The 22,970-nt window shown below is 39.5% G+C and overlaps 2 protein-coding genes across 2 annotated transcripts in view; one reads left to right on the top strand and one right to left on the bottom strand.

The window, feature by feature from the left end:
- Positions 1-567: 567 nt before the first annotated feature.
- Positions 568-22,970, bottom strand: part of LOC115026816 (general transcription factor IIF subunit 2-like) — a 42,520-nt gene continuing 20,117 nt past the window's right edge. Inside the window, exons 5-8 of the mRNA XM_029459795.1 lie at positions 5,594-5,675; positions 3,824-3,923; positions 2,384-2,527; positions 568-1,028 (exon numbers count right to left, since the gene is read on the bottom strand). Coding sequence (XP_029315655.1) covers positions 894-1,028; positions 2,384-2,527; positions 3,824-3,923; positions 5,594-5,675 — 461 coding nt within the window. The 3' untranslated portion in view covers positions 568-893. The remainder of the gene's footprint in view (positions 1,029-2,383; positions 2,528-3,823; positions 3,924-5,593; positions 5,676-22,970) is intronic.
- Positions 20,439-22,540, top strand: kctd4 (potassium channel tetramerization domain containing 4). Its single transcript, XM_029459794.1, has one exon. The coding sequence runs from the start codon at positions 20,838-20,840 to the stop codon at positions 21,612-21,614; it is 777 nt and encodes a 258-aa protein (XP_029315654.1). The 5' UTR covers positions 20,439-20,837; the 3' UTR covers positions 21,615-22,540.

The raw sequence follows: 22,970 nt of genomic DNA, 5'->3' as shown, positions 1-22,970 counted from the left end.
TGCCTTTATTTTGTATTTTGTAATAATCCAGTTTTCACCCCGAGTTTTGTTTTAGAATTGTTTAGGTTGGGCTTTATTTTTGTTAGTTGGCTTTGACGCCTCGTTGCTCTTATGTTAAGAGCCCTCCCTGTGTTTATTTTGGTTCCTCGAAAGCAATTGATTGCCAATTGGTCCAGTTATATTAATAAATATATCTTATTTAACCATAACCATCTGGTTGTATGTTACTCCCTTTTCCCTTGCCGAGCCGGGTCGTAACAAACCCTACGTCAAACAATCCGAACTTTCCCTTTAAGTAAAACATGTGAAGTTCAACATGGACCGATCTTGACAGGGAGTATTGTCCGTGTATCAGGAGAGCCTTGTGCCTTTTGTGTCTAAAACATAAAACGGGTTGAAAGGAAAGTTTGGTCAAATAAGCTTAAAATATGCAGGTAGGGAAATGGATACCATGGGCTGCATGTGATACGGTATGCTTTTGGAAAATATAAAGAGTACGGTCAGGTACAGTATGTTTGAGTTATGATGTGTGTTCATGTTTTAGAACAGGAGGAACACAACATTCACTTTTCAGCTCGTATATCTCCGACTTCATTTATTCTACCAACCAGGAAGCAGCTTCGCTCAGGTGTAGGTGTGATTATGTGGGGTTATTTTATTTCCCCCCTTCCACCTCAACACAGCCACTGGTTTTTCATTCCTCAACTTCAAAAAACTGTAAATCTAATACTGTGAACAGTGTGTCTGTTTATTTGTGTTAAAGTGATGTTCCACTCAATGATAATGTTCACTTAAAAATGATGAACTGAAAAACATCCACTACTGCCAGCGTATTTGATGAACAGTATTTCCTTTTTGACATCTATATTCAGGAGAGAAGTTGTATCTCTGCTCTAGGCCGTCTGCATCTCCTCCTTTTCCTCAGCAGACTGGTAGTGTCGGTACTCTGGCTTCAGCTCCCAGGTGCTTTTGTGAGCCCCCTTGCTGTTGTACGTCCCGAATTCCCTCATGATTTCCTTCAGGAAGGTCTACAGAAACAGGTTGAAATGAACAGATCATCATTTGTATTTACCAGAACAGACATAATATAAAAATAGTCGGTATTGCTGAAAAATTTAATATTGATATGTTAATAATAAACATACAGTAAAATCACTCAAACTAATGAGTATAATTATTTGCCAAATAAGAGAAAAAAAGACACAATAAACAAAGTTAAAGATGAATTTAACTGATCTTTTTTTATATATATAAATAGATAGTGATAATATCGTTATCCTGAATTCTTTAGGCGACAATAATTGTGTAGTTAGAATCTAATATTGTGACAGACCCAATATAAAATATAACACTTGTACTTTTCCATGTTATGCTACTTAATACTTCTACCCCACTACATTTGAGAGATACATATTGTACTTGTTACTATAATATTATTATTTGACAACTATAGATACTGGTTACTCTACACTTTAAGTTCATTTAGAATAATACAGAAAATAAGCAACAAACACATTAAGATACTTCCTTACAGACTGAGCTTCACGGTAGTATATAAAGTAGGTAAAAAATAGCGCCATCTTTACTGGCTGTATCATTAAAGTGATGTTTACACATTAATGTATCAATAGTAATAATAAAATATATTATTTTGATGCTAATACTTGCATATACTGTACTTGACATTGAATAATGCCTGACCAATGTTTTACAAATATTATACTAAATGGTGGTTTCTCCGCAACTCTGCTTCTACCCCCACACTCAGCATTGCTTCTCATTTTAATTTGCGTAGACCTGTCTGTAGTGACAGCACCGTTAAGTTTCATGAACATCCAACACAAAGTTAATGTGTAATACTGAGCAGGAGCTGTGTGAGAGACCACACTCTTCAGCGACCACTGGGCGTCACTGTTGAGCTTGTAAGGACGTGCACACTGCACCTGATGAATGCCAGTGTTTCAAGACTTTTCATAATGGGCAATTCGGTTACTTCAGTTCAGTTCATTTCAGTGTTCGCCAAGTGCTTTAGGAGAGAAATGATGGTGTGGAGTGTATTGCGGCGTTTGACTCCTACTCAGCCGATGGTTATGCAATCAGATGCAATCAGAGGGAGAAGAGGACCTCGAGGTCTCATCAGCACCTACACATTGCTGTTCTCTGGGAGCTGGAACGAATCCACTGCACTGTATCGATTCATCGTGTGTGTGCGTGTGTGCGCGTGTGCGCGTGTGTGTGAGCACATGATAGCCCAAATTTAATCTACAAAAGATAGTGTGAACAACAACTATTGTTGTGGGCGATTTGTTCAAATTTAACAAAACAAGGTGGATAGTGGGCAGGTGTATCGTGTTTTCTGTCTGTGTATGTGTGCGCTGCTCACCACAGGTTGTTTGGTGATGTCCACCAAGTCCTTAATGTTGTAATACTGGTGCTTCTCAAAGGCAGAGAAGAGCATGTCCAACACAACCGTTCGCTCAGCTCTCACCATCTTCCCATCAGATTTCTTCTTCTTCTCGTGCTCCAACTGAGAATCATACTGAATGTTACTACTACTGATATTAATACTCATGACACTTGTAATAATACTAATGTTAATCTTACCATTCTGGATCTAATGTCACAAATTGATCATAACCCACACAGTTCTGAAACAAAGGTCTGTAAAACCATAAATATACATGTCAACAGGGAATGAAAAAAACTAATACAACCAAATATAAGGTACATGTTAGCTGTGGCAGGTAAAACATTCAGGTCACCTGCCAACATGGCAGATGGCAGTTTAAACATTAAAAGTAATCATTGATTAAGGGTTTCATAACATATTCCATGTCTGGTACCACTGACTCAATGTTTACAATTCTAAATAGATTTCTTGGCGGATTTACAAAAGATGGATATAAAATAACACAAACAGAGGGGGCTGGTTGTTTCAGAGTCAACGCTCAGACTGTATTTAGCGTCTGTGATGCGTTACATTTTTAGGTGACACGCACTACATAACGCAATGATGCATGAAATCAGTCTTGCGTAGCTCGAAGCGTCTGTGTACTTCCGTGACCTTGTTTCTGCCCTTAGCCTCGACTATAGATTAACCCAAAACAATGGATCCTACATTTCCCATAATTCAATAGCATCTTTTGTTAGACCCTTCTTGCCTGGTAAGTCTCTCAAAATGAACACCCACTGTTTTCTGCTAAACATTAGTCATCTCCAAGCCCAAGCAGAGATAACCCTGATGACACCACTATATTTTCTCAGATGTTAGAGCGCTCCTCGAGAGCCACAAGAGACATAATTAAGGCTGCAATTACATTATATTATAATTTTCATAATAATTCCCTTCATTATTTTCTCCTTATATATTTGGTCTGTAAAAACTCAGAAAAACTGTCCACCACAACTAAAGATGACTTCTTCAAATGTCTCGTTTTGACCAATAGCCCAAAACTCAAATATATTCAGTTTACCGTCATAGATAATTAAGAAAAACAGCAAAAATGAACATTTGACAGGCTTGAATAAGGGAATTTGGGGAATTTTTCCTTCAACTTTTTATATTCAGTAGCTGATTAAGACTGTTGAGTGACATAATACAGTTTATGAGACCTATGGATTACTTTTTATTGGAAGTATGTGCAGGTCAGCCGTAAAACAACTCCATTATTTCAGCGCACACACACAACTGTTTTCTTTACTTTAATAAATCATTTTGTAACAATATGATTTTATGAAATGGGTCATACCATGTTTTAAAAATAAAACTGGGAACACACACACATTTATTTATATATACAGCCTTGCTGTTATTGGTTCTCACATTGAAGTCGTGGTTGGCCACGGGCTTGAAGATGGTAGTGACAGCTTTCTCCAGCTGCTGTGACAAACGCTGAGGCTTGGTGGACTCTTGAATCTGCAACCTGACACACACACACACACACACACACACACACACACACACACACACACACACACACACACAAAGAGAGGGAGAGTTTGATTGATGTTTCCTGTGCTCTAACTTGATTTCTGCTGACAGACGTGCCTGTTGGCACAGAGACAACTGTCAGCACCTTGAGCGTAAACTAACTAAAATAGTAATGGCAGCAGCTCTGCTTTCTATTGATTTATTGTTCCTCTTGACTCAGCAGGTCATTAAACACATTTTATTTTAACTGATGGCCACACAAACAGAAAAGGCTATGAGCCTAGAAGACATGTTGCCTGATGCCTAATAACCAATATATGTTCATAAAGATATATTAACAATAAACAGCTATGCTAATGTAACCATTAGTCAAGCATACTGATGCATAAGAGACTATCTCTGTCGCTACATACGTTTTTGTAGTTTTTCTCATTTCTTTGTAGACAAGTCCCATTTCATCCATATGTTAATAAACACAAAATCAAAACTGATAACACTACAAATGAACAAAATAAAATATATCAGTAAAAATTAATATCAGTGAAGAAAAACACACATATAACTTTGTCTAAATTAAAAATATGATTAAAATAAGGAAATGTATCTTAAAGCATTCCGATCTCCAACAGGCATGTGGCAAGTGCTACATATAATCACTTTATCTACAGTAGAAACCTGTGGTGAAGTTTCTATTAAAAATGTTCTTGAGTTGTAACACGCACGCACGCGCAATTGGACAGATCTAAATTCAGTATCTATTCTACGCCATTAAACCCCAGTACCATCCTGTAAGCACAGGGTCAGCACAGATATCTCGTATTTCGACGGTACAGGTGAGAGTCAGGATAAAAAACTTCTTTGCACGTCCTTCATTAAATTGTTTATTTTCTGCAATGTGTTTTACTGATTTGCTGACACACACACACACACACACACACACACACACACACACACACACACACACACACACTAGAGCAAACTGTGTGCTTGCCTCGAGTTGTATTCTAGCAGTGCATCTGCCACAGTGATGCGGTTGCTATAGCAATACCGTGCACTAACTAGCTGGAATAATGGATTCCGATGAAGAGGAGACAGAAACTATTTTAAAAAGGCAGAGTGGACTCCAGTGTGTCGTGTACAAATTAACAGTTGCACCTCAAACTTCTCTACTTTAATTCATTCATAACACTTAAATAGATTTTGTCCAGGGGGATGAAAAAACACAACATTTGTGTGTTCATTATTCCACTTACAAGAATAATACATCAATAGATAGTCTGATCCTTTACTGTAATGGAAATACTGTGACATACGACAATGAAAACCTACATTGAAATTGATATTTTTTATTCGTCTGAAATATTAGAGTGTTTTGAGGAGTTTATATAGAGGGGGAAACTACAGTTTGGTTTTCATTATACACCAGAAGCTTATTAATAACATTTTCCACAAAAAGTATGTTATCATCCGGTGCTAGTGCTGTGCTTTTTGTTTGACAATACTGATACTTGAAAGTTTGAGTAAGTGAAATAGGTGTGTGAATTTTTGTTTTAAGCTGTCTAACATCCATCTGTTGTATTTCAATTTACAGTATATTCCTTTATTCTAACTCAGTGCACTCATGAGGCATTTTAGAGCTGAACAATTTCGAAGTTCACTCACTTCTTCAGCTTCATGTAGTTGTCATTGACGACCGGTCTGCATTCAGCTCTGTGTACCACCATCCCCTCCAGACTGATGCCATCTACAACAAAGACAGTGACTCAGCTGACATGATTCAGACACATGCACACAGCAACACTGAGTGTTGCGTTTGTTCGTAAAACTCGTTAATAAAAAACAAAGTTTATAACGTATATATTCTTTGAGCAAAACACCCGGCTGAGCGCCGCTACATTGGAGTTCACCCAGGTGGACAAGAGGGTCGCCCTCCCTACATGTACATATATCTACACATACATACATATATATACACACATACATACATACATACACACACACACACCACATATATAACGATCATACGAATATGTATGTATGTATGTATGTGTATATATATATATAATATATAAATATTTATATATATATATATATTATATATATATATATATATAATATATATATATATATATATATATATATATATATATATTTGTATGTTATGTATGTATGTATATATATATATATATATATCTATATATATATATATATATATATATCTATCTATATATGTGTGTATTTATTTATAGTATATATCTATACATATACATAGATTATATATATATATATTTATACTTAGGAAGATGAGACATAGAAGAGAGAGAGAGATAAGACAGAGAGAGACAGAGAGAGAGAGAGAGATCAGAGAGACAGAGAGAGATAGAGACAGAGAGACAGAGATAGAGAGAGATACAGAGAGACAGGGAGAGAGCGAGCAGAGAGAGAGAGAGAGAGAGACATACAGAGAGAGAACAGAGAGACGACAGAGACAAAGAGACAGATAGAGACAGAGAGACATACATAGACAATAGAGACAGAGATACATATGAGATAGATCGATAATAGGTAGGTATATGATATGAGAGGAGATGGGGGGGAAGAGGGGAAGAGAGTGGATAGGAGAGACGACACAGATAGGATGAGAGAGAGAGGAGTAGAGAGAGAGAGACAGAGACAGAGAGAGAGAAGAGAGAGAGAGAGAGAGAGAGATGGGAGAGGGAGAGAGGAGAGAGAAGACAGACAGACAGACAGAGGAGAGGAGAGAAGAGAGAGAAGAGGAGAGAGAGAGACAGACAGAGACAGAGAGAGAGAGAGAGAGAGAAAGAGAGACAGACAAACAGAGAGAGAGAGAGAGACAGACAGAGACAGAGAGACAGACAGACAGAGAGAGAAGACAGACAGAGACAAGAGACAGACAGAGACAGAGAGACAGAAACGTAGACATAGACAGAGAGAGAGAGGAGAGAGAGAGAGAGACACAGACAGACGACAGACAAGAGAGAGAGAGAGAGAGAGAGATGAGAGAGATAGAGAGGAGAGACAGACAGACAGACATGGACAGAGAGAGGAGAGAGAGAGATAAGAGAGAGAGAGAGAGGAACAACAGACATAGAGAGAGAGAGGAGAGAGAGACAGACAGACAGAAAGACAGACATAGAGAGAGAGAGAGAGATATAGAGAGAGAGAGATAGAGAAGACTACATACAGACAGATATATAGAGATATATATACATACATACAGAAGACAGATAGATATATAGAGATAGATATATATGAGATAGATAGATACATACATACATACATACATACATACTATATATATATATATATATATATATATATATATATATATATATATACATACATTCAGCTATTTCTGATCTACCTTGAATATGGTCTTTTCATTTGTTGCATTTATTTTTTAAACTGTCCTTTCATAAGGTGCTCAATCCAATTATTCATCCGTCCAACCCACAACCATTTGATGGCTCTTCTGCTCCTCTCCAATCAGAATTATGAGTCCAGTTGGCGAGCGTTGGCGTTATCTTGGCACCAGATCGGCCTATTGTGCATTGTTCTAGGATTGTTTGTAGTTGGACACATAAAAGGTCTGAGAAGCCGCTACATTTTACACCCACCATTTAACAATACCAGCAAAGAGAGACACTAAAAGAGCAGAGAGGAAGCCTACAGGGAGGAGAGGTCAACAAGCAGGCGGTGAGGCATTGATAATGAACAGATTGACAGGTCCAGATGACCAGTGGAGGAGGGAAAGAGGCTGTCAAACATATTTTAACGTTCTCTTACAATTTCCATAAACAGTTGAGGATCCTCAGGTGTGAAATCCTGTCTGGTAAATCCTGGCAATTGCCTCACTTGTCTTCACACTTCCCTCACTCGTGTCTTTTCCTTTTGTGTCAATCTCTCCCTCTTTAAATGTGGGGGCAAAATGCAAAGAAATACACATGGAAAAGACGTATTTCCCTCTGAAGCGTCATCATCTGAAAAGACGTCAGTTTCTGATGACGTGGGCACAGCAGAATCACCGTCAGTCCGCTTCAACTGCAGATAATGTCATTCTATCAAAGCTGCATATTATCATTGCTTGTGTTATTCTTGTTTCATTGATGCTGTCCGACATGGCAACCCACAATTAAATTTAAGGGTACTTCACAGCTCAGACACTGGATGCACACAAGCCATTCCTAGTGGCAGCAGCAAATAATTTTTGAAAGCATTAATATTTATGTCTCCATTAATTAAAGTTGTGCTTGTAAAGTCACGATTTAAAGATTTAGAATAGCAGAAATAATTTTGTTATGTTCGGTAAAATAAAAACAACAGACAGATAGATCTATCTATCTATTAGGGCTGTCAAGCGATTACAAAAACTAATCTAATTCATTATATGCTTTGTGATTAATTAATCTAAATTAATAGCATTCATCAATATTTACTGTGAGAAGCATTTCAAAATATTCAAAAGAATTTTGGAAGATGAGTGAATCAATCAGTAGGCATTATAAACTTAAAGGTCAACATATCTTTTATTTCAATACTATTTCTCCAATCTTGTATGCCACAATCATCTTAGTCAGGGGTGTCAAACATGCGGCCCGCCAGAGGGTCCAATCTGGCCCGTGGGATGACCTCTCAAAGTGTAAAAATGAGTTGTTTTGATCATAAAGTAAAATACTGTTCCAGATACCTGTGATGAAATATTTTGTGCCTTTGTAGATACACTGTGATCTGTAAGTTGTAATGCACATGTGTAAATGATAAACTAATAATATTGTTGAAATTGCACCTTTTTTTCTTAAGAAATTTCAGGTTGTTCATAATGTTTTGTAAAAAGATAGTTCATTAAATTTGAACATTTTCAGAATGTACTTTCTTGCACTAAAACGAAGGGAACAGTTTATTATGCTGTGATTTCACTGGTCCGGCCCACTTGAGATCAAATAGTGTTGTATGTGGCCCCTGAACTAAAATGGAGTTTGACACCCCTGATCTTAGGCAACACAGACAGTTTCACATCAAATGAAATTGGCCTGCAGTCCATTGCAATACATTTGGTGATGGAGTTGTTAATGTGTCACCGACTCATTCTGCGTCTGAACGCCTGATCGAGAGATGACGAGACGGGTCGCTCACTTTAGCATCAGCGGCGGTGCTAGCTAGCTCCGAGCTAGCTGCTAAGTGCTTTGCATTGAGGTGATATTTCAGCTTGAAAATCTCAAAGTTTGGAATACTAAAACATGCGAGTTGGTTTTGTTCCTTGACAGTCCATGCTGGTAGGAAAGTTAACTTCAGTATCGTGGTGATGCGATACCATTTCACAGCTGTCCAATCAACTGCAGCATCCAATCACACACAGATTTCAAGTAAGGATGCGTGTTGACATCTGTGCAGCATGCTGCTGTATTTTCTCACTCAAACCTTCTCTGGGAAGCTTCCTCGTTCCTCTTAGCAGAATTAAGATCACTGGAACGCCCTTATGTATGGCAGATCTGATTGATACTGGATCATATGTGGAACAAGGTGCAGGGAATAATGAAATCTTGCTGTATGCGGGTGTTACACTCATTTATGAGAAACGCAACTAGAAATACACACAAACAATAGGCTAAAATGTAGGAAGCATGTCTGTTAAAAGGTTATGTATGTATTGCATTTGAGCATAATGCTGATCTTGTTCTTATTGACAACAAATCCCATGAAAGACCAAAACGCACGATTTAAGTGCATCCCTCAAACATTTCAAATCCTGACTTTTTTTAAACTGAATTACTACACATTGGGTGCAATTTATTTAAAGCGGCAAGGTGTATGTGGCATTGACATACTTACTTGTGAGTAGGATCGATTCCCATGGAATTTGTTGGCAACAAAACTAAAGAATATCGGCAGCCTTATCTTTAATAAAAAACGCCTCGATGCATTCAGTGTTAACCTCAGCTGAACACATGCAGGGGCCATGGTCACCACAGTAACCATCAAATGCCACCTGACATCACTTGTCACGCAACATTCCATCGAGAAACCCGCTTTAATCTTGAGGCGAATACTTTGCAGTACGTCACAGATCTCACTAATGTTCATCTATGCCTTTTCCACAAATGGATGCAATTATGTGCAATTATTGGCTGCTGAGTGCCGGCGCACTTGACAGCATCACGTCTAAAACACCCCCACCCGCAAGAAACATGTGTGCAACATCCAACATTCCTGCTGTGCAGAAGTCACGGTCAAACATCCTGTTTGATTTCATCAAGGCCATCAAGATATAAGAACTGTTTCCCTCCTGCAACCTAATGCGTCCTGTTTCCTTGCTCCAGGGTCCAGAGGGACACTGTATGATGAGAGACATGTCTTTGTAATACTTGAAAGAGACACATACTGTAGATAGAACGAGAGACTGTGGACTGACCGCAGCATGTGTCGCTCTAGGATTTTGTGAGTGGGAGGAACACTTGAGATAAATGGTAAAATCCTTCACGTTTGCTTTACTATGAAACTCTTAAGTGCTAGATCAATGTTTTGGTCCACACCTTCATAAGACAGTCAGTATCCTAATTCTCCTACGCACCCGTCATTCAGAGCTGCAGATATTATTACTCTCTCTGATGAAGAAAGCTGAGGCCAGGATCAACATAACATCAATACAATCACAACTGTTTTGATGCAGCCACATGGTGGATTTGAATTCTGACAAGCAGTTGCTCCAGCTTTCATTTATAAAAAACGGACACAATAGGGCAATAAGACATTCCTTCTTGAGTACAACTACAAGTGATTGCAGGGAATTTGCCACAATCTCCAATGTTCTCTTATATCTAATTAGGTACTACAAGTCATGTCGAGAAAGTCTCTGCAGGGTGAAAACATTTGTTTGTCTTAGTTTTTCAGATTATTTGATTTCTTGCAGAGAGTTGAGAAGATTGATACCACTCATGTCTTTTCTTTATAATGCCTTTACATGATAGAAAATGTTCTCTTGCCTTGACGAGGTGAAGGCAGCCAGGCGGCTTTGTTTCTATGGTTACCTCCCCTGCTTGCCTGTGTCGTTTCTGGTAACATCACATACAGCTGTTATCTCATTGCTTGCTCTTTGATATTTCAAGCGATACGCCACGATTAAGTCTGCTTCAGCCACCGTGGCGCGGTTTTACCGCTGATTATGAGAAGGTAGCTTCACTATGAAGCTACAGCCTAGCTAAGCAGAAAGACTGAAAACTGGATGACAGCTAGCCTGGCTCTGTCCAAAAGTAACAAAATATAATATATATACACACATATATATAGAGAGAGAGAGAGGAGAGAGAGAGGATATAGAGAGAGAGAGAGAACTCTGAGTGTGTCTCTCTCCTCTCTCTCTCTCTCTCTCTCCTCTCTCTTCTCTCTCCCTCTCTCTCTCTCTCTCCTCCCTTCTCTCTCTCTCTCTCTCTCTCTCTCTCTCTCGCTCTCTCTCTCCTCTCCCTCTCTCTCTCTCTCCCGCTCTCTCTCTATCCCTCCTCTCTCTCATCTCTCCCTCCATCTCTCTCTCTCTCCCTCTCTCTTATCCTCTCCCCTATCTCTATCTACTCTCTCCCCTTCTCTCTCGCTAGCCCTCTCTCTCCTCTAGCCTCTCTCCTCTCCGCTCGCTCTACTCTTCTCAGACCTTCCATCTCTCTTCTCATCTCTCAGAGATCTCTCCATCCTCCCTCTCTATCTCTATCTGTCTATCTGTCTCTAGAGAGCTCATCTCTGATCTCCTTCTATCTCTCTCATCCACTCTCTCTCCTCTCTCTCCCATATACTCTCTCTCTCTTCCCCTCTCTCTCTATCTCCTCCTCCTCTCTCTCTCTTCCAGATATCTCTCTCTATCTATATCAATATCTCTCTCGCCTATCTCTTATCATATATCCTACCTATACATATAGATATCTCTAATATACATACATTCTTATCTAATATAATATATACAGAGATCCAGGTCTATCTCTATATATACATATATACCCTATTATCTCTCCCTTATACATATATCTATCTAGACACCTACAACATATATATATCAACAAAACACTATATATATATATACTATAGAGATATATATAGATATATAATATAGAGATATATATATATATATATCTATAGAGATAACATATAGCATACATACATACCCATATTATATTATATTTATAGAACACACACATATCCATATCTATATATATATATATATATATAATACACATATATATACCCCTCTATATATATACATATATACACACAATAGAATATATATATGATATATACAACACAGATATATATGATATATATATATATATATATATACAAACACAATATATATATATATAATACACACACATATATATACACATCTATACACACATATCTATCTATATATACACATATCAGATCTATACACATATCTATATATATACACACACATTATATATATATATATATATATATTATATATATACACAATATATAATATTATACATACACACACATTATATTATATATATATATATATATATATAACACATATATATATATATATATATATATATATATATATATATATATCACACACCCATATATATATATTATATATATATATATATATATATATATAATATATAATATATTATATATATATATATATATATATATATACACACACATATATATATACACATATATACACATATATAACATATATACACATATATATATACATACACACACACAATATATACACACACATGTATATGTATATGTATATATATATATATATATATATATATATATATATATATATACATATACATATACACACATGTATATATATATATGGTGCTGGATGACTGGGACTGCGGACAGAACGGATTGAACTATTGATTTTATGTTTATGCTTGTAGCAATAGGTTGAAACAATATTGACTTTTTACTCGCAAAGGTTTTATTGAACTTTCATTAACAAAAGTAGTAGTCGTCGATCAAGTAGATAGATACTTAATTGATCCCGAGGGAAATTTAGGCATCCAGTAGCTTAAAAGACATATGACATTACACTGGCCACCACAGACTGGTCGAACATCAACAGCCATTTTTTGAAGGACCCCAGCCTTCTCAGAAAGTACAGACGGCTTGTCGTCCAGCTGCAGCCCCAGATAAGTATCTATCTATCTATCTATCTATCTATCTCTCTCTCTCTGCTCTGCTGTCTTTCTGTGTGTGTGTGTGTGTGTGTCTGTGTGTGTGTGTGTGTGTGTGTGTGTGTGTGTGTGTGTGTGTGTGTGTGTGTGTGTGCGCGCGCACTCCAGGCCCATTTAATTCAGGGTTAATCATTTCTTATTTCTAAGGTAAGACCTGTATTAACTGTATTGCATTTAGCTAATTCTTGAAGAGTACTAAGTTCTTGAAGTTAAAAATTGTCAAGTGAAGACGGTAGGAGGAGTGAGACAGATGCGAGGGTGAGGAGGTCACTTGCCCACCCCCTCACGCTCATCTCTTACCTCCATCTGCTTCGAGGCCCTTTCCTCAAAGCTCTGACCTTCCTAATGTTAAACACAACAAACAGCTCGCCGCCCACCAGACCTCTATTCATCATCACCCACTCTGGATAAACTATCCTTCTCATCTATGTTTCACTAGATATCACCCACAAACACATCAAGCCTACATACAATACTAGAGCAATAAATACAAATATGTCGGTCAAAGACCTTTACCAGTAAACACCATGGATGCTGTGCTTAAACTGTTGCCAGCTAAAAAAATATTCCTTTTTCTTTTTAAGGTTTACTAACCGTACGATCCATTCAGTCTCTACAAAAATACACAAGGTCTGACACATTGCATAAGCTGCTTCTGTTACTGTGCCTCAGCTTATTTATATGACCCCGGCTCTCTCTGCTCTAAAATCACTCTCCAATAAGACTTTTTGTGGGAGATTTCATTGCTCCTCTAGAACAACACTCTTTTGCCGCCGATCTTGATTCAGATCTGCTGGAAGCCTGTTGACCTCCTGGTAATAATGTTGATTGTGATATTCTAGCTATAAGATTAGTTTTAGCTTTCAGGAATAGTATGAAAATACTTAAGACAGACATAGAGCCAGGTGTATAAACAAAGCATATGCACAAGAACCAGGCTTGTAGACTTTAATGAGAGAGCTTAATTTTACCCTACCAATAACTTTATTGAACGAAATGGTGTACAACAGTGAAAAGAATGCAAGGCTGGATTCAACAGAACAGTAGAGAGAAAATAGCTAACTGCTACAGTAGTTCACTATCTAGGTCTACGAGTACAGTCACAACATCACCTAACTTGACGAGCAGATTATTTTTACTCAATCACTTTCTGTTGTGACCACACTTTAGGACTACCAGTTCAACAGTTCAAAGTTGTGGTGAGAGTTCTGCTGGAAGAACATCATTTTGCAACTCAAAAATTAAAATGAATAAACAAGGGTCTTTTTTGGCCTGACAGACAAACACTGAAGAAATATCTCCTAAAATATGTTTAACTGCTAGCAAGAAAGCCATCACATGGAAATGGCTACAGGCAAATCCTCCAACAAAAGAACGACTGGACTGCACCCATCAATGAAATAAACTGTATGGAGAAATTTAAGACACTGGAAATAGACAATAAATATGTGCCTTTAAAATATAATATGTCATGGAAAGACCCTGTTCTTGTACAAGTATTGTGTTGCCCATGTCGACCCACTCATTTAACTTGAAAATATCCACAGAAATACAGCTGCAAAGACACATTTACAACTTGATAGGCTTTGTTTACCACATTTTATCACTATTTAGACACACTATTTTATTTACCTGCATTTATGATGTTGCCATATTATCCTTTAATGTAAAGCCATTCTAGTGTGTTTCAATAAACTACATCCTTAACTTTTTATGGCTTCAAGCTCAAGGCTCCTCAAATCCTGTGCTGACCAACTGTGCGGAATTGTGGAGCTATTGTTCAACCTGAGCTGGGTACCACAACTGTGTAAAACATCTTGTGTGGTACCTGTGCCAAAGACCCCCCCTCACCGCAAGGATTTCAACAGCTACAGGCCGGTGGCGCTGACATCGCAGCTGATTAAGACCCTGGCGAGGCTGGTCCTTGGCCCACTTCAGTTTGCCTACCAACCTGGCATCAGGATGGATGACGCTGTCATCTACCTGATGCAGAGATCCCTCTCTCACCTGGAGAAGGCTGGGGGCACTGTGAGAATCATGTTCTTTGATTTCTCCAGTGCCTTCAACACCATTCAACCCAGGCTGCTGGGGGACAAGCTGGAGCTCTTAGGCGAGGACCATCACCTCACCAGCTGGATTCTGGACTACCTCACCAACCGTCCACAGTAAGTGAGGACCCAGGAGAGTCACTCGGACACATGTCTGCAGCACGGGGGGGCCCCCCAGGAAACGGTTCTGCCGCCGTTTGTCTTCACCTTCTACACAGCAGACTTCACCCACAACACAGCAAAGTGTCACCTGCAGAAGTTCTCTGATGACTCTGCTATTGTCGGCCTCATCTCTAATGGGGATGACAAGGAGTACAAAGAACTGACACAGGACTTTGGCCTCTGGTGCCAGAGGAACCACCTCCAGCTCAACTCAGGGAAGACCAGGGAGCTCGTGGTGGACTTCAGGAGGCGGCATCATTCCCCCTAACACCAGTGAACGTCACGGGAACGGATATTGAGATTGTAAAATCTTACAAGTACCTGGGTGTTCACCTAAACAATAAACTGGACTGGTCAGATAACTCTGCTGCTCTGTTTAAAAAAGGGACAGAGCAGCTTTATCTGCTGAGCAGACTGAGGTATTTTAGAGTGCATGGGACACTCCTTAAGACCTTCTTTGACTCTGTGGTGGCATCAGCTATTTTATATGGCGTGGTCTGCTGGGGCAGCAGCATCTCGGAACAGACTGGTTAAGAAGGCCAGCTGTGTCCTGGGGAGCCCTCTGGACACTGTGGAGGTGGTGGGAGATAGGAGAATGAAGGCCAAGCTGTCATCTCTATTGGACAACATGTCCCCCCCCCCTCCAGGAAATTTTGTCTGCACTGTGCAGCTCCTTCAGCAACAGGCTGCTTCACCCGCGGTGTGTCACAGAGAGATACCGTAGGTCCTTTCTCCCTGCAGCGGTCAGACTGTACAATCACCACGGCCCCTGGTAGACCACCACACAAAGAACAGACTATCCCACCACGGTTGTGCAATTATCACTGTCATGTGCAATATTCAATTTCACAACTTGTATTTTGTACTTTTATTCTATTTAATTATTGTGTACTCACCACTTTACTTCATATGTTCTTTTGCTGTAACAAGGTAAATGTCCCCCGTTGTGGGACTAATAAAGGATTTCTGATTCTGATTTTCATATTACTGCTGATGATGGTTTATATTATGAGTTAATGATACGGCTGCTATGAAAATATAGCCGTTCTTTTCATTGACAGGTCTAAAGACCTATATCTATCTGTGATTAACTGCAACGGAAATCAGGCTTGTGCATGAGCGACCATTTTGATTATAAATTTAATTATAAAGACAGAAATGCATGTGCGCACGGCTTGAGAATTCTGATTAAAAGAAGTGCTTTTAAGAGTTTACGCTTCTGGTACATGGACGTTAGTCTTGTCTACACATGACGACAACAAGGAAGTAGGGGGGTGAAGTCACTGATTGGATCTCGAAATATAATTTTCTATTAGAGCTCATCTCTACCAAGCCCAGAGGCTGCTTCATTAAGGAAATTTAATCATTCCATTAATTAACTTTGAAGTGATTTTCCGATGTCTGTAACTGTGATTAGCTCGCTTCTTTTGATTTTAACATGGACTCGCAGCATCCATATACAACAAATAGGCTTCAAAGTGCTAACGCAGAGAAAACTGTTGGACAATTAAATGACTAGTGGACTGGACCGCTATAAGTCTATTTCTATATATCTATATCAAGAGATAGATCGATCGATCTACAGTACATCAAGAGATAGATCGATCTATAGTACATCAAGAGATAGATCGATCTATAGTACATCAAGAGATAGAGCGATCTACAGTACATCAAGAGATAGATCGATCTACAGGACATCAAGAGATAGATCGATCTACAGTACATCAAGAGATAGAGCGACCTACAGTACATCAAGAGATAGAGCGATCTACAGTACATCAAGAGATAGATCGATCTATAGTACATCAAGAGATAGAGCGATCTACAGTACATCAAGAGATAGATCGATCTACAGGACATCAAGAGATAGATCGATCTACAGTACATCAAGAGATAGAGCGACCTACAGTACTTCAAGAGATAGAGCGATCTACAGTACATCAAGAGATAGATCGATCTATAGTACATCAAGAGATAGAGCGATCTACAGTACATCAAGAGATAGATCGATCTACAGGACATCAAGAGATAGAGCGATCTACAGTACATCAAGAGATAGATCGATCTATATCCAGGGATAGAACTCTTGATATAGAGATCGATTGATTTATAGATCAATGGATCTTGATTTATAGATCGATCTATATCAAGAGATCGATCGATCTATCTCTTGATACTTTAAAAATAAAATGCTGATATCTGATCAGTTTGATCCATCAGATTAACTTTACCCATAAAGAATAAAGCAAAGCAAAAGATTGACAGCTCTGAGCTCATACAAGACCCTATTTTAAATGGTTGCCATGCCAGCTTCACAGCAGTCAGTGCCTCCATGTTACACCACAAGCTCTTAGAGCAGCTCTATGAATAATTCACCATATAAAAAAGGAAAGGACAGTCATTAGAAGAATTTTTGTAAATTTGAATTGAATGTCCTGAGCTGAAAACAGCTGTGACAAACAGATTCTCACTGACTTTAAGATAGCGATTGTCCTCAATGAGCCAGTTTTAATGAACAGAAAGCAGGTCAAACCACAATCCTCTGTGCTGCATCTTGGCCTCGTTTGCAATTCCAATTGAGTTGTTGATGATGATACCGCTAATCACTTATGAAAATCGCAAGGGGAGTGAGAGAGAGCTGTCACTCTGGGATCTTCTCGTGTTTCAGTATCACGCTGGGTTTGAATTGAGTGTTTCAGTTCACATTAATCTTCAGTCTTTTTCTCTGCAATGCACTTCCAGTAACAGCACTAGCTCTGACCTGTTGCACAAATGTAACAAACCTGTTGCTTATGGGGTTTTATTTCAGGAGAATAAGCAGTCTATAGTGGGTCATCACTATTCGTATTTAGTCTGTTGGGCAAACAAGCTGGGATTATTGTTATTGTGGTATCTCTTAAATTAAAATTTGAATAGGTTTTTCAAGTTCTTGCACACACGAGCATAAATACATTTTGTGATCTGGGACATTTTTTGGATTCAAATGAAAGATTCATCCTACTCACAAACTGAGATGTGAGACGTCATGTTAAATCATACATATATAAAAGAATATATATAACTCACAAAAGGGTGGTTTTAGCCTGCTGCTATTCCCAGCTACTGCTTTCTTGTAAGCTTAAACCTCAAAACACATTAGATTTACCTCAAATTCTCTTTTGAGCACTCTGAAGTGTAATACAGTTTAATAAATACTACTTTGCATGTGAATGGACTGTTGAGAAGTGGCCTCATGTGTGATCCAACAGACTTTGAAAAAGAAGGGGAATCTGAGCATTGCAGTTGCTCAGCTTTTCTCAACGATGTGGACCAGAACATAATGCAACTCATTCAATTGTATGCTAAGTGAAAGCTGGTCCTTGCTAGAGAAACATTAGTGGCTTGAGGCACACAATAAGAAGTAATAAAACATTCACTGAACTATGAGTGAACCTGCATGCAGCACTGGAAGCATACACACAGTGATGTTTTGTAATTGAACAAAGCTCTTATGACTATAGAGTTAGAGTTAACAACAAGGTCATGCAGCTCCTTTGTAGAGTCACTACCACTTTGTAGAAACTGTTTTCAGTGATCCAGAGAGGTACTGAACAAGGGTCACGTATATTTTCTCTGTAAACTGTCCAGCTTTTTATGACGCACAAAGAGTTCTGCAAAACTAATACGGTTACTTCATTCAGCTGGAGAAGAGTGCAGACATCCCAATATTATGCAGATCAATCGATAATGAAAACAATAGATTTATTATTTAATCTAATCTATCATCCCAGTAAACTGAAAATCTTGTCTGTGGTGTTAAATGCATCCAAGTACTCATCGGTGAAATACTTGAATAAACAACATTTTACCACGTGTAGTCGCGAGATATACAGTAAATATTCCTGCAAAGCAAGCCCACTGTCTCTGCTGCCCTGCAGTAACAAATACTGCCATAATACAGGTATATTGTTATTGCCAGACTCCAGTGTAAGTGCTGATAAATTATACAAATTGCCAGATCTGCCAGACTACTCCACATTTATTTCTAATACTTTACTATGCCTTCCTAGAGTGCCATCCTACTCTCCCTCAAGTTCCCAAAGAGCAGCCTTATATAGTCTTTACAGTTAGGCTGTATCAAACCCAGGGGTGTTAACTGTTCTGTGGGAAACACAGAACAGTTAGAGGCAAATCGAGAAATAATAAACATGAACTCTAAATATTCAACATAGATTCACTAATATAAACCATAATTATTATGTAAAACAGACTACTATGTGGCTGCAAAATTTACTACGCACACATTTACCACCACCCCACTTCAACCATCTGTGGAACCCTCCCGGAACAATAACAATGTGTTGTTTCCACAGGGACTCTTTTAGCCACGGACCTTGGGAGTTGGAGACAAGAGAGAACAGGAAAGTGTCTTCCTTAAACAAATTAATACATGCGTCAAGTATATGGTTGTGAGTTACACAAATGTAACGGAGACTGAGACCAGACGGCTACTGGGATCACCTTCGTTACACACGCCCTCTGTATTTCCTCATGTTTAAGATTATCTGTGATTTTCACACACACACAAATTACAAGTCCAGTGCAGCTCCCTTGAGGAGAGCTACAGGACAAAGCTTAAGCCAATTTATAACCCGTCCTTCATGACCTGACCACCATTAACTGTAATTGGTCCATTTCCTCCACTGGACCCCAAAGCGCATGCGCTAAAGACAGAGGACTGCTTGTTAACTTGCAAGAAAGAAAACAGGATGTGCATATATAAATGCATTCCCTGTTGCTTTCATTTACATAAGTAAGGCTGGCAGCCTACTTCCCCCTGTCATAAACAGAGATGAGAGAAAAAGCAAGGCAGTGAAGCCCTGAATTACACTGGACTCCTTTTCAAACAGATTTCAGTTCGCATAGTGTGGTAATCAGATGGATTTGGCTGCAAAAGGAGTCTCAAATTCAGACTCACACAAGCTGAGACTGTTTCACACCACAACCCCCCTCTCTGCCGACTCTTTCTTCTGTGTGTGTGTGTGAGAGAGAGAGAGGTAGAGCTTTGCACATTTTTATAAATGAAAAGATAATGAGGAAAAGAGAGCAAGAAAGTAAGAGCTCCGAGAATCCGTACTCTTCTGTTTGCTCTCATATTCCCTCTCTCTCCTCTCTCTGAATGTGACGCTGTCTGCCCACCCACTCCTGAAGAGAAAGAGAGAGAGGAGAGGAGGGACACGGAGCAGCACAGAGACCCAGTCTGTTTTCAGCTCCCAGTTCACTGTAGCTACTCTGCCAGACATCACTCACCCATCTACCTTCACACTCTCTCGAACACATTCTCGCTATACGACAGCTGACAACACCTTTTCATTTTCTCAGCAGCAGCACAGACAGATCCAAAAGAGAAGAAAAAAACAGACTTGTTTTGTGCGGCAGACACACCAGCTCTGAGGCGGTTGGCTCGAGGCTGGAGAGGGTGACTGGAGAATGGAATGGAACCTCAGAAGGATGGAAAGTGAACTGAGGCACATCAACCCGGACCTGCTGCAGCCCAGCAAGAGCTTCAAGAAGCCCTCCTCAGGCACCATCACAATCAATGTAGGGGGGTTTCTGTACACCGCACACCGGACCACCCTTGCCAAACACCAGGGTTCCTTTCTGGAAGAGCTGGCCAACGGTAAGAAGCCGGTTCAGCACACTGATTCCATGGGCAACCCGTTCATCGATAGAGATGGTCCGGTCTTTCGCCACGTGCTCAACTACCTCCGAACCGGAGAGCTCCAGCTGCCTGACGACTTCCGGGAGGCAGGGCTCCTGCGACGGGAGGCTGAGTTTTACCGCCTGAGTGAACTGGTGGAAGCTGTAGTTGATTGGGAAAGTCAGAGGGCGGCCCAGAGGGAGGCTGCCTTTTTAGAGGTGACTGATAGCCATGAGAGGTCACAGGGCCTCAAGGTGTACTGCAGCGACTCCGCCTTCATCGACAAGGTGAAAGGGCGGCTGGTACAGATCTCTAAGAGCCGCCTGGACGGCTTTCCGGAAGAATTTGAGGTGTCGTCCAACGTGATCCAGTTCCGACATTTCATCAAGTCGGAGCCGGGCTCGCGGCTCGTTCTGAAGGAGGACAGCACATTCTTGTGCACACTTGACTGTCTGAAACTAGAGACAGTGATGCTAGCGCTGAGATCAGGCTTCAAGATGGTCACCAGCCTCGACAGCAGCAAAGGCTCTGTGGTGGCAGCTGAGGCCCTGCACTTTGTCAAGTAGGGTGAAGGGAAACAGATGGAAGAGAGAGGAGGAGAGGGGGAAGCAGAGAGGGAAAAGAGTAGTGCCTGATTCCATATCCACCCCGCTAACGTAAGATATTGGCTTGAAGATCTTGTAACATGTGTTGAGCTGTAATGTGTCCTTGGGTGGAAGAAAGAAACAGGTGGGTCGGACTGTCTCACAGGACTGTGTTTATATCTTTACTGCACAATGCTGACTTACAAAGGCTTTGATACATTTGGGGTAACAATGGGTAAATCGATCTTTACACTGCTTTGTAAACTAATATTTATAGAATTCAGATCAACTTAGCTTTTGATTGGATATCACACAGAAAGTAAAACTGGAAGTGACATGGAAGACAAGCAAACAGTGAATCTTTCCATAGAGAAGACCAAGGGATCAAACAGAGAGTCTGAACATTGACAGCTTTATCAGTGGATTTGTCTCTGCACAAGAACTGCTTCTGCTGCTTTGTCAAAAGCTGCAAAAGCCTTAAAACCAGCCGTGATGTGCACAGTTGTGCCATTCAGCTTTTACTACAGTCTGTGCCTGTCTGTATGTGTGTCGCTATACACTATGTGTGCTGTGTTTAGCCGATTTAATAGCTTGTGTTTAGTTTATTAGCCTCTCTGGAGCCTGGAGGGAAAACCACAGTGCATTGAGGTTGTTTATGGATGGACTAATAAACTTCACATCCAAAAATCAGATTTAAACAACACAAAGTGTTTCTTAAATCATGTGGACAAGTTGAGTTTAAGTGCAAAGAACCGTGATTATTGTAAGGGCTTTGAATCTAGCATGATGCATGTGCACTGAATAAACTGTGTTTTGGTTAGTACTGTGAGCCTCTGTGAAGTCACAACAATGCCTATTACTTTTCATTGTGAATATTTTACAAATAAAATAAATTATCTGAAAGTGTTCTGAAGTGTATCTGCAAAAGTCTGTTTAATTTAATGCCCGAGTCATTGCTTGGTGTAAGCAGCCTGTTGAATGTTGCTTTTAATAATGTTATGATGAAAAGTTACTTTGCATCAATTATATAACAACATGAGACAGCCAGTCTTAGAGATGTACTGGGATCAGGGCTATTTTGCGTGCATCCAATAGCATAAAAAGTACACCGATAACCATTAAATCTTGACCTACATAAAATTACAGTCAGTACAATGTGTAGCTGAGGTTCAATGTGTATTATATGCCAGAATTTAAACGATCAACATTATCAAGAGAATGTGAAGAGTTAACAGTATTGACGTTGTCTCGAAGACGTCTATGAATTATGTTGCAGAGATATCTACTTAAGTTAGCATGCTAGCTAACTAGCTGCACTCCATCCAGTCTGTAATACCA

This window comes from Cottoperca gobio, chromosome 21 (genome assembly GCF_900634415.1).
Source record: "Cottoperca gobio chromosome 21, fCotGob3.1, whole genome shotgun sequence".
Classification (NCBI taxonomy): domain Eukaryota; kingdom Metazoa; phylum Chordata; class Actinopteri; order Perciformes; family Bovichtidae; genus Cottoperca; species Cottoperca gobio.
The sequence above is the reverse complement of the archived record's forward strand: the minus strand, read 5'-3'. Positions and strand labels throughout refer to the sequence as shown.